This window comes from Carassius auratus, chromosome 30, assembly GCF_003368295.1.
Source record: "Carassius auratus strain Wakin chromosome 30, ASM336829v1, whole genome shotgun sequence".
NCBI classification, from domain to species: Eukaryota; Metazoa; Chordata; class Actinopteri; order Cypriniformes; family Cyprinidae; genus Carassius; species Carassius auratus.
Window position 1 is genome coordinate 27,474,518 of NC_039272.1, and position 13,263 is coordinate 27,487,780.

Genomic DNA, 13,263 nt, shown 5'->3' on the forward strand with positions numbered 1-13,263 from the left:
GACTGGAACTCGCAAATATGAGCATATAACTCCCATCCTACTGTCTTTGCACTGGCTGCCAGTCAATATTAAAATTTTAAATTGTACTTCTTGTTTTTAAGGTTTTAAATGGTCTGGCACCTTCGTACCTTTGTGATCTGTTGAGTTCGAGTCCAGCTAGATGTCTATGGTCATTGAATCAAAAACTCTTAATCTAGGCTGAAGAGAAAAGGCGACCAGGCTTTTGCCATAGCCGGCCCTAAATTGTAGAATAGTCTTCCAATCTCTTATTAGAACAATTGAAACGGAATCTCTTTTTAAAACAAAGCTTTAAGCCTACCTCTTTGAGAAGGCTTTTAGTGTATGAGCCAACAGGAGTCTATTATGTCTAATTATTATTTGTTTCTATTTATTTTTCTTTTTAAATTATATTGTTCAGCACAATGGTCAACCATCGTTGTTTTATTGTGCTTTATAAAAAATAAAAAATAAACCCATTAGCATACTAACAGTTTTGTTTGATTGTAATCCATTACACACCTTTTTATAAAAGCTTTCTGACATTATTGAGATTAATTTATTCTGTAACAGTTTAACTCTGAGTTCTTGTTCTATTTTATTACCATGTTTTAAACTATAGCTGATGAACTATGATAATGTAAGAAATGTTGAAGGTGTCTGAATACATTTTGGTTTGACTGTATATTTTATTTTACACTGAAGACTATGTGGTGCTATTTTATATTTTATTATTCAGTTTATGTACTTGGACACTTACAAACTTTAACAAGCTTAAACATTGTGTAAATAGCACAAATAAATAAATAGAGATACAAATTAAACAATTTCAAACAGGGTCCACTGGTACAACCTGCACCGGGGCCCCGGAAACCCCAGCTACGGCCCTGTTTGTATGTATGCATGAGTCCTTAGCCATCTTCAAGAAATGTCTAAAAACACATCTCTTCCATCTACACTTGACCCTCTGTCACTAGAACTTTAGAAACACTTTAGTATAGGGACCAATTCTCACTATTTACTAGTTGTTAATTAGCATGCCTTTTGGCTATTTATTAGTACTTGTAAAGCACATATTCTGCATGACCATATTTTTCATACCTAATCTACTCAATACCTTAATGTAACTACTTTACTAAGCAATAATTAGGAGACTGAGGCAAAAGTTGTTGTTAATAGTTAATTAATAGCAAGAATAGCAAGAAAAAAACAAAACAACTTTGATTGCTTCTATTGCCTTTATTGCTAAGTTGCTTGGGATAAAAGCATCTGCTAAATTGCTAAATGATTAAATGTAAATCTTCATCTTGTTGTTTGCCTGAGCACTTGAAAGATTGTCCAGCATTACAGTAATATCAGTTTCCACTCAAGCAGATATTGCAGAAAGTACAAAGTACATACGCAAATCAGCATATATGTGCACCCATGAGAGTGTAAGTGAACAGGGTGTTTGTTGTTGTTGTTGCTGCTGCAAGAATTAGTTATGATCCTCTTAATTTTGTTGGCACGCTTGTTTCAAAGTACATTTCAGATGCGATGTAAGTATTCAAACATGATGTTGCAATAATTGATTAGTAATGTTTTCAAGTATGCCATTTATCACAATCTTCATCTTCATTTATCTTCATCTTTTTAGCCATTTCCTACATCATATAGGGTTTTGAGGAATATGTCTCTCATTTTACTGGAGCATATTGATGTTGCCAAGCAGAAGGACACATGTGGTTTCAGGTCTGATGCCTTTTCCCCGTTTTTGAGTTTTATTAGCAGGTCTTTAGCAGAGCTCGTGTTAAATTGCTTGTTAAATCTTGAGCTCATTATAGCAGCGGTCTCCAAGCACCTTTGTCCCTAGTGAAACTCAGTGCCTGGTACAGACTAGTGCAATATAATCACAAGATTTTTTTTCAAGGCATTCTAGAACATTTATGTTTTGTCGTATTCATTAAAGCAGAGCTATTCAGTGTTTATATGTCATTCCTTCCCAGCAGAGGCCTGGATAATACTTTTTTGGAATAGTTACTGTAAATTTTCGTCTCCAAAGCAGTGTTATCTTAGAATTTTTCTACAAGATCATACAATATTTCAACAGTTAGATGTGATTGTTGAAAGGTGAGATAAAATGTTTTATCAGCTTTGTTTAAATTGAATATCTACTCAAAACAATGCACATAACAATCGAATAACTCTCGCTGTCAAGTAAGAAAAAAAATTTCAAAGTTTGTCTTTTCTTGCCATCTACATTTTATTTTTATTTATTTATTTTGCTGTGCATTGTGTTTCTGCTACTTTTGTACAACCCTCAGCAGTTGTGGTGTGTACAGATTTGTGGTTTTGTTTTGCAGCTCCCTTTGAACTTTTACTCTGTTCTAAATTTAGTGCAAGTTCTTCCTTCAGTTGAAGTCTGTGGAATTTTTTTGCCCCTTTTATTATCTGGCAAGTAAAACCAAAAGTCTTATTGCTTAGAGAAATAACAGCAGATGATTTGAGATATGATTCAAATCTGTAGCAGCTGTGCTGGATGAGTTACACACCAAAGATTAATTCTTAACTCTTATCTATGCAAATCTTTTATATTTGCCTTATCAACTAATGAGGTGTCTTCACGTCTTGTTCTTGGGTCCTCTTTGTTCTTTTGAGGCATTTATTGCTTAATTTGCACCTTTATTTTGAACATTGACAGTTATGCTGCAGTGTAATGTGGGAAAAACACCAACAACATGAATAATGGTCAACAACCCTGCTGCAGTTAGGAAGTGCTGCATGTAGTGTAGACTCCTCTGACTCTACTTTGCTGACGTAAGTCTCCTTCCTCAGTGGAGGAGGGGCATTAGATCTGTTTAGTGCTGGTGCATAAGAGACAGGGGAGGGGAAAAGCATTGTAGCCCAGCCTCCCTGCCCTCCATAGGCAGTTGATGATCACATCTGACAGCTCTGGGTGGAAGTTGAACGGCTCAGAGCGCGGGGTCCCCAGTATCTACTCCCCTGTGAGCGGCTCTCAGCTGCTTTCTCTGCACCAGAGCCTGGCTTTGGCTCTTTGTCAGCGCATGGGGGTGCGAGCAGACGAGCGGCGTGAATATATCATGTACACAATAGAGTGAACGAGTGCAGCGCGACCATGAAAGCCCAGCGGGAGAGGCTGAGGATTCCGGGGTTGACATTGGAGTGAGTATTTTCCCTTCTCTCTCGCGTCTTCTCTGGCTGGGATGACAGCAGACTGTTTATCTGCAGTGTGTCTGTCACTGTAGTGGTGACGGCACATCTGTGCTGAGCAGTGCAGCATTACCACAGTAGCAGTGTCTGCGGCATGTGTTGAAGGGTAAATATAGGTTTACTAGCTTGTGTAGGTCCAGCTGGTGTCCCTTTGCGGCAGCTTTGCATGTCATTTTCATGGAATGAGCTCATGTTTGGATAAATGACGATGATGCTAGATCAATACAGGATCATCTTCTAGCCACGGCTTGTCAGACTAGAGCCAGAAGGACTTGCGCAGCAGCTGGGTGAACTGCCTTCCTATTTTGCTACGCTGACATCTCGTCTCGCAGCATTTATAGCTTTTGATCACCATTGCTTACTAAATTAACTGGTTAAATGCAGAAGGCCTGTTTGTTGTCGACCTGTTAGCAGGTCAAAGACGCCACCATACTTTAGTGTTTGGTGCAGCGACGTAAAATGTTAATCTCTCGTCATACTTGATTGGCCATTGATGTTTTGATAAGATGAGACACCTTTGTTTTTGTTTACATGGGTCGCAAGAGATGCATGTTTGCGGCTGTGATCAGGAGTTGCATCATGGCTGCTGTTGCTAAGGATACAGATACATGCGTATCTCCTGGACATGTCAGCTCAGCAGTTTCACCTGACATGTTTAGTTTCTCAAGAAAAGCAATGCTTGACAAAGGCATGATGTTTGTAGATTAACATTTGTTTTTGTGAATGTTTTAATGTTAATTAAATTGGAACATGTGCCCAGTCTGTATACTATCAACAAGTATACAATTAAAAAAAAAAAAAAAAAAAAAATTTGATGCATAGGTGATGGAATGAAATGGACCATTGTTGTGGCAACCTCGTCACAAAACGGTGTCTTACCCAAAATTCCTTCAACAGTCATGCATCTGCTCTGTGGTTAATGCATGCCAGTTTGTTTATGTCTCTGCACTCATATAAGCTCTCAACTTCAAAAACTACATCCCGAGAGAGACTGTTCTTATACATGACGAACATTCACAAAACTCAATTTGACTTTCAGCCTCACTCCACGAAGCTTGAGCCCAACTCCCACAAGCCCTTGCAGCCCATGCAGCCCGCTGCACGCATTTCATTTTTGGAGGTAAGCGCGTGCTTCTTTTACATGGCCATTTTGTTTTGAGGCTTACCGTGTTCAAGGCTCCGTGTTTTCCGCCACTGAAAATGAAAGCATGGAGTTCAGTGATCGAAACAACACAGGGTCTTTATTCATGTACCTCTTTTGAGTTTTATTATTTTCACATTTGAAATCTTTGAATGGGATTTTATTGTCTAAAACGGTGGGAAATAGCTTTGTTTCTTGTGCTTCTATAACGTTCTTATATTCACCCCCTTCCCCCAACCTTTTTGGTGAGTCTCTCATTCGCCCTCTTTTATGTGATAAATAGGATTTGCTGCTTTGGCCATTGAACATTTTGGCGGAAAGAGCTCTGCACCATTTCTGGTGGAATCCAGGTCATTTCAAAAGATTAAAAATGAGGAACTGTGGCAGCAGTTACTTTCTACGGAAAAGTCAAAGGAAGCATTTTTGAGAAAGCAATACTTTTTGAATAGTATGTTTTTTATGCTTGATAACACAGTAAATTAACCAATTGGAAAATATTGCGGTTTTATCTTATTATCAGAATACATTTCATAAGGAGTTTACACAAAATGCATTAATTTGCCTTTAAAAATACATAAATACATTTAGACACATTCTAATTTACATTACATTACATTATTACTTTGAAGCAAGTATGGTGACTTTGTGCTTCATGAATATGCATTGGAGCTCTTGACAGTGAATGTGTGTAGTCACAAAATCAGAAACCCCTTACTTTGAAATTTGATCACAAATGGTCACCGTCATGGTCAGATGTTTACAGCAAAGTGTCTGAGCTCACACACTTGTAATCAGATCATTCACGACAGGTTTTAAGAACAGGTATAAACATTACAATTGATTGCTTGAATCTACTCTCATTTCTTGATTGAAAATTGACCATCACATTTTGTTGAAGATTCCTTTTTTTTCACAATTTTACTTCCTTTCACTTATTGCTATATGCTTTGTGGCCTTTTCTAGAATCCTATATATATATATAAAAAAAACCCTGCAAACAGCACAGCCAATCTGCTTTTGCTTGTCATCAAGTAAGTCTTTGGCTTGCTGATTAAATGGGTCATTGTATTTACTTAGTTCAGGGAAACTAAGTTCAGAAATTTACTTAGTTCAGGGAAATGTGTATATACAGTATACAGTCATTACAAATGAAACTAAATATTATATCAATTGCCTCTTTTATTACCGTCGACTGTGAGTGACATCACTTCCCAATGCAAACACTCCCAATAAAATGGCTCCACCCCTGTCACTTGATTGACAGGTTTCCGTGTAGACGTTGGAAATTCAAATGCAAAAGGAATTGTGATTCCATTTGAGTTTTGGCAGTTTACATGCACAGTGCAGAGAGAGTGAAAAGGCAAATGTGGTAATTAATATTGCTATTTAAGTATGACAGGCTCATAGCTCGTAAGATATGGGAAACACAATTGCAAATGGACTTTGCATTTCCATTTTAAATTTGGCAGACACTGTGCGTTCGCTTAAACTAAAATGCAAAGGTAATGCGCGGTTTGCATTTGCATTTGGATTATGTCATTTTATGCGTCCACAAATTGAAAACGCATTTGCAAATACAATATGTATTTGCAATTGCGTATTTGTATTGCCAATTTGCAATTCCTTTTGAATAAAGTCCGGAATATAATTCCATATACCCCACTGACCGTGAGTGCAGATCGAGTGTGCCTCACATGTTCTGAAAAGTGAAGCTGCGGGCTCTTTGATCACCCCCTGGTGGCTGGCTGCAGTATAGGTCATAAACCCCGCCCTCTCCATGTAAACAAATGGGAAATGAGTCAAAACATTTTTTTTTTTAAATTAATTAAACTTCTAATACACCTTTCCGAAAGATGGTTTTGATAATTTAAGGTAGTTGTCATAATGCTGATATATGTTTGATTGTTCATTTTTATGATGTTTGATTTTAGCTAGTAATTTGATGCTATAAAAACAGAGCATGTAGTTATGGTTGATTGGGACTGCAGGGGTTTGGGTGGGAGTTTGATACCGTGGCTCCACCTCTCGAAACTACTATACAGACTCTGGCTCCAAATGACGTAATTTACTAGACATGGCTGTGGCTTTACTGAGATAATTTGGCATCAATTTTCTATAGTGAAAGGAATAGGAGATGCATCTTTTTTTACAGTCTATGGTGTGAATGGATCTACTGGATCTGTAATCACAATAATCAGGCTTCGTACAGACAGTGCACACAGATATAAGCAGACTGTGCTAATGAAATTATTTCATATAGATTTTCTGGAAGCCAAAGCAGAATGCGGACTAGGAAGGTATACTCTGACCTAGGAATTCACTGAAATTAAATTCTTAGGTGAAGCCGAAGGCCAAATACCAAACAAGGTTTTTCAAATTTTTCACCCATGTGTCTTGCCAATTTTTTTCACCATTGCACAAGTTAAATAGCCAAAATGTGTTTTTTTTTTACTGTTTTATCTTGCTTTTCAAAGAAAAAATCAATTACAAAACAAATATTTAAAAACACTGAATTGTTTGTTTGTTTGTTTTTACTTTCTAGCAGACATTTATACCAACAAGGCACAGTTTAACTTAAATTAAAATGAATAAGTTAGTACACTAATAGTTTTTCGCCATTTTTGAGACCCCTTTCTTGATTCAGTTATGTATATATATATATATATATATATATATATATATATATATATATATATATATATTTACTATACATTGAAGCCTTGCTGAACAGAAGAGAACCCTTTAAAACATTACTGAACACAGTGTGAATTTTATAATAAATGTATTAATAGAGCTGTTGTAATTATTATTATCTTTATTATTTTCTTACTTTTTTAATAAACAAAATTCATAAAAATGTTACTGAGCAACTGAAGAGTAACACTGTTTCAGCGCAGATTTTCCTCGTGCTTTGGATTTAAACCCTGGCTAACAAGCAAAGCACTGCAAACTCGTACAGCACAGTCAGAATACAGGTAATTTGTGCATGTTTTAGAAAGCATTATGCTCTGCAGTTTATTTAATTGTCAGGGGCCATTTCATTGTTTCAGTCATCTTACTATATTGATCGTGTCATGTCATTGGTCGGTACTCCTATGTAGACGAATACATTTTCAGCTGAATAAATTTCAGTTGCCGAATATTTGGTGCATCCCTACTCTGAGCTTTATATTCTAAGAAAGATAACTTGCAGTTGGTTGAATCAGACCACTGCTATTGTTTTTGGTTCATCCTTTCCAAATTGGAGCACCAAAAACAGTTCATACAGATATAGAGCACAGGCTGACACAGAAGAGAGGAGGCTTGGCTTGTTCCCAGATTTAAGTTTCTATAGGTTACTGGCCCTGCAGGAAGAGATAAGAGGTCATGAGACTCAAGTTGTGACATAACTGAGCTAGACTTTGCTCACTTCATGTGTGACCAGTTTCCTTATGATTATGTCCATATCTGAAGCACTCTTTGAAGGTTTGATTAGTTGTTTGCATGCCTGGTTTAGGTCATATGCTGTTTTAGGCTTGTCCGAACTTGTCTCCTCATAGTGACATCCTTTGCCTCACACCTTAGTGGCTAGCTCTGCATTCAACGGTAAATTGTCAAGGGCGAGTGTTCCCATTCCATTCCTCCAACTTCATCTGTCATGTGCCAGGGAGGTTGGGCCTCTCCATGTCCCTGCCTGCCAAAAGAGCAGATTGAAGAACAGAACAGGAGGAGATCAAAGGTGCTGAAGTGGAAGAGAGAGGGTGGTTTTCTTCAAGGTCCAGAGAAGGGAAAAAAGGAGAGGGGTCCGATGGGTTCTGGAGTGGGGCCAAATGGGGAGAGCCATGATTGCATTCGCTGCGTCGTCTGCTGATGATGCATTGCTGCTCTGACTCACGCCCCCCCCCCCCCCTTTCCTGTCCTCTCCCCTCCCCGCCTCAGGATGTGGTACGGTAGGTGCCTGTTACATGATATGGAGTGTGCCTGAGTCTCAATGAGTCTACGGGATAGCAGCAGAGCTGTGCGACTTTCATATCAAAACAAAAAGTAATCTTGCTGTAAACGGTCCTGTCCCTCTGTCCCAGAGGCACCCAGCGTTTGAGCAGTAGCGGATATAACCTGAATATAAAACAGCTCAGAGGAGATTTCACACTCTTCGATTTAGGACACTTCAAAGGACACACTGTCCCCCTTGACAGCCTGTGTATGCTGCAGAGAGCAGCAGATGTGCATGGACGAACCTCTGTAGTGACAGAGCGCCGAGCTGGGAGGAATTGCCAGGACTCTTGCATTGGGTGTCTACTTCTTGTGGAAGCCAGACATTTTTCCTCACTCTCTTTTCCAAAACAGCTCAGAGCACTTCGGGGGCATGACTTTGGGACAATGTCCGACTCCAGCTTATGGACTCTACTCTCCAACTTTTCTATGCCTCACTTCATTGGTGGAGCAAGATTACGCCGCTCCAAAAGGTAATCGAGTTGATTGCATTACTTTCGTTTGGTTTTTAGGTTGGGTAAACCTTTGTCAAAATTTAAGTCAGTTGAGGTTAGACAAGAACATTATGGTAATGCAGGTGCAGTGTTTTCTATTGTGTTAGATTTCCGTTGTGAATGTTGAACTGGAGTACCTCTTGATTGTAATCAGGGCGTTATTGTTCAGTCCATGCAGCAGGCACAAAAGATGTTTACGTACGTGTGTAATTACTGTGCATTTGCCTAAATATGCATGTTGAATGTGAGGAAAATGGATTGTTCTCTAAATCCTCCTCAGAAGAGCTGGGCATCTCAATGTTATTTCACAGATACAGTTGGATACACTGCTCTTGCAGGAAATGCTGAAGTTGCGCCGTAACATTTTTACCTCTCATGTGACAAGATCAAACCTTCACCAAAAGGCCAACCAGCCATACTGTAGATATCTCTGCTAGCAAACATTCATGTTCATTTCTGCTTGTGTTTTTTCCATCTTGCACTCTTTTTAATCCTGGGAATGACCTATTTTACCATTGATGATACAGATGATCCGATTAGGATCATCAGACTGACTAAATCAAACTAAATCTATCATTTATGTTGAAATAAATTAGTTGTAGTGAACATGCAAAGAAAATATAATTGTGCTTTCTTCACAGTGCTGTTTATTAGTTTGTACTGGGTGGAGGTTTCAGTAATGAGTAATGTCTTTATCTGTAATAACTTTGATAATGACACTCGCTCAGCTGATACACCACTAGCAAAGTGGTGTATTCCTTCTGTGTTCAGTAGTAAAGTAATATAAGAACGAAATGCATGATGTCCATTTGTCAAAGACATCTTCGTAATTTATAGTACTGACCTTGATTTATGCTCTCAAATCTAAAGTTCTTGCTTTCAATCGTGTTTTTATAGCTTTCTTTTTGTATCTGACAATAGTGGACCTAATATCTGCAGTATTCTGAAATGTTGGCCATGAATAAAACCTATCATGTTGTTGACATGAGTAAGATAAGTGCCACTTGTACAGTAATTTAGTAATCAGAGCTTTCTTTTGTTTAATTGTTGTATTGAATTAACAAATCGTACTTCCAAGAAATGTTTAAAAGTTTAAAAGTTACAGGATGTTTTGCTGGTGCTTGATAAATTGAACGTTATATAATTAACATTTACATAATGAATACTATATTTATATGCATAGAACAATGATGGATTTAAGTCTGTTTAAGAAAGGGCAGACTAAGGCCAAGTCGATACAACAAGATCATTAAAGAGACGGCTTTACAATTAGCCTTTGTAAAGTGTCTGTAAATGACTGAATGATTAGTCAGTGATGAAAGCAAAATGTCTGCTTTCGAATGGCAAAACAGAGACTGATCCTTGATTCAGTTATTACATTGCTTGCAGTCAATTCTGTGTGGGTTTTCTTTCAGATGTACCATAGAGCTATTGCATTTTCATTATAGCTATACAGCAAGAAGTGCAGAGCTGAGCACTGTCCATTTCTAATCTGCCTGTGCATAGCAATTGTATAAATAGCTAAATCTGATCCTCTTTAACTGAGCACCCATGAACCAGATATCATTCTGAATCATGCTTCATATTATAAGGTGTCATATCATGAGAGGACTTTCCTTGCTCTTTTAAAGTAAAGGTATACTATTAACTTTCAAATTCTTAAAACTTTTATTACCAGTTTAAAACAACATTTACTGCAAAAAAAAGCTCATGACATCTTAACATCATAACAATAAGCTCGCTACAGTACAATATGACTGGCCATGTTTGCATATTCAAGTTACATGTCTCTACATATCTGAAGTCCAAAGGTTAGATGGAAGGTGGAAAGTGGTCACGTAAAATGAAATTGCATCTGTGTTTAGTGCAACAAACATCGACTATCACAAGTGGGCTTCTAGAGAAAATATTAAAACAAGATTGGTGCACATACAGTATGATATGTAAGATATGGCTCCTTTAGAGTGCTTCTAAATTATTATTTGATTCATTGCCATTTTCCTTATTTCCTTATTTTCTGACATTTGATTATCCCCCCCCCCCCCTTTTTTTCCATCTGCATTCAGGAAAATTACTTAAATTGTCTTCTATTTTCTTGAATATGTAGACAAATGTCCCATTATTCAGTGGTTTATGTTTCTATATGTTGTATGAATCATATTCTCCTTTCATTTTAGAAGTGAAGGTCTTTCCTGAGTACTTAAATTGTTGCCTAGTTCATAGTTAACTAAAAGCTGTAAAGTGTTTGTTGGTTTACTAAAAATCATGCACTTTTTCAGCTAATGTGGTGACACACTAACTCAGAGAGGAATATCCAACTATTCTTAACTTTCCTGCCAATAATAAGCTTTGGCCAATGCTTATTTCTCAGGGCCTTTTCCTTAATCAATTAATTAGTGTTTTCATGAGGAAAAGGAAAAATGTAGGGTCACAGAGACAGTTAAAGTCATTGGTCACATGCAAAAGAACAGCCTGGGCATTCTGTTAAATATCTCTTTGAGCGCTCCTCAAAAAAAAAAAAAAAAAAAAAAAAAAAAAAATTAAATGAGTATATAATGATTATATAATTATAATTTTTGGGCAAACTATTTCCTTTTACACCTCCATGAATGTTATCGATTCACTGACAGCTGCTCATGATTCAAGTAACGTTCTTTATTAAACATCTGGTTAGAGAAAGTTTATTCCAAATGCACCACACATGAAGTGGTCAGCATGGTCATTTAAAATTACTTGGATATCATCTTTGCAAAAAAAAAAAAAGTTTGTGTGTGTCTGTCTATCTATCTATCTATCTATCTATCTATCTATCTATCTATCTATCTATATATCTATATATCTATATATATATATATATATATATATATATATATATATATATATATATATATATATATATATATATATTAGAGGTGCTCCGATCACGATCGGCCGATCGTTATGCGTATCTCCTCAGTAAAGCCGGTTATCTAATCAGCGGTTAATTCCATCAGGTGCGTGATTTCACATAGAGCAGCTGTTACTACACAGAGCCGTTGTTAATAGAGAAGATGCGCAAATCACGTGAATTTTCAGCGTTTATTGGCCCATCTTCTCAGTTAACAACGGCTCTGTGTAGTAACAGCTGCTCTATGTGAAATCACGCACCTGATGGAAGTAACTGCTGATTAGAAAACCAGCTTTACTGACGAGATGCGCATTAACGATCGGCCGATCGTGATCGGAGCACCCCTAATATATATATATATATATATATATATATATATATATATATATATATATATATGTATATATATTAGTACAAACTTGTCTTAAACATATTCTATTTGTTCAGAAATAATGTAAAATAAAAATGCTAACTATTTCTTAGCTAAAAAAAACTCAAAAAGTCAAGGCAATTCAAATTCTAAATGACAAAATATAACACCAGGCTATTATTAACAGTAAATGTTTTGTAAAAGCAACAAGCACCTTTCAACCTGTCACTTTCAATGCAAAAATGAAATGTCAAACATACCGTAATAGTTCTTTTCTGCCGTTTTTTTTTCTATTGTTTCTTTTTTTTATGTAAACATGCACTTGACAGACAGGGCAGTGTTACAGTAAATGGTATTTGCTATTTACTTCTATGCAGATCATATATAAAATCTGTTATCTATAATGATACTTTCAAATCTATAGTGATATATTTATGGTGATATATAAACCGTGACCGATGCAAAATATGCACAAAGTATTGATACGTTTTTTTTTTTTTTTTTTTTTTTTGTGCCAGTGTGATCAGGTGTTAAAATGACACCTGTCTTAAGGCTGTTGACATTTTTCTGCAATGCAAGGTTTTATTGCAGTGGTCTCTTCGCAAAATGCAATGCTTTGGTTTGTTTCTCTAGCTGCAGAACAAGCAACAGAAAAAGTCTGATAGGGAGTGGACAGTCATCAGCCCTTCCTCGACCACACTCACCTCTGTCGTCACACACAGGTAACCGGTTCAGTGTGTTTGTCTGTTTGCATATGTACATGTGTGTTATTACTAAAGGTCCAAGTGATACTTGGATTCTTATTTTAGTGTTTATGCCTACACATAGTGAAGTCTCTAAAAAGCTCTTATATAAACTGTATTTTAAACTATTTAACTGTTGCATCACACCTTGTTAGGGCATGGTTTAATACTTACCTCTGTCACAGAAAGCAGTCTTGTTTTAAGGCGGCCAGGCCTAAAACACTCGATAAAAAAAAACTGCATAACTACAGTGTATTCAAGCAGCTATCCTGTGTCTGATTCATGAGCTGCGCACTAGGTCTTTGTCTCTCTCATTCTGCAGACTGAGCACATGCTGCCCCTGTACTGGAAACCTTTAAAGAACATTCAGCATTACTGTTGATTTAATTACAGTGTATTAATGTGATTAAACATCACTTTAGTTTTATAGTCATGAAATGACCCATAGT

At 36.9% G+C, this 13,263-nt stretch overlaps 1 protein-coding gene across 13 annotated transcripts in view; it reads left to right on the plus strand.

Annotated features, from left to right (window-relative positions):
- Positions 1–13,263, plus strand: part of LOC113049847 (microtubule-associated serine/threonine-protein kinase 4) — a 146,975-nt gene that overhangs the window by 105,415 nt on the left and 28,297 nt on the right. For 7 of the 13 annotated variants that reach the window (XM_026212518.1, XM_026212519.1, XM_026212520.1 and 4 more), the window contains one exon: positions 12,705–12,793. In XM_026212518.1, the coding sequence (XP_026068303.1) occupies positions 12,705–12,793 (89 nt within the window). Of the gene's footprint in view, positions 1–2,446; positions 3,160–4,246; positions 4,328–7,131; positions 8,794–12,704; positions 12,794–13,263 lie in introns of those variants that run through there. The other 6 variants (XM_026212524.1, XM_026212525.1, XM_026212531.1 and 3 more) reach the window with 4 other exon arrangements.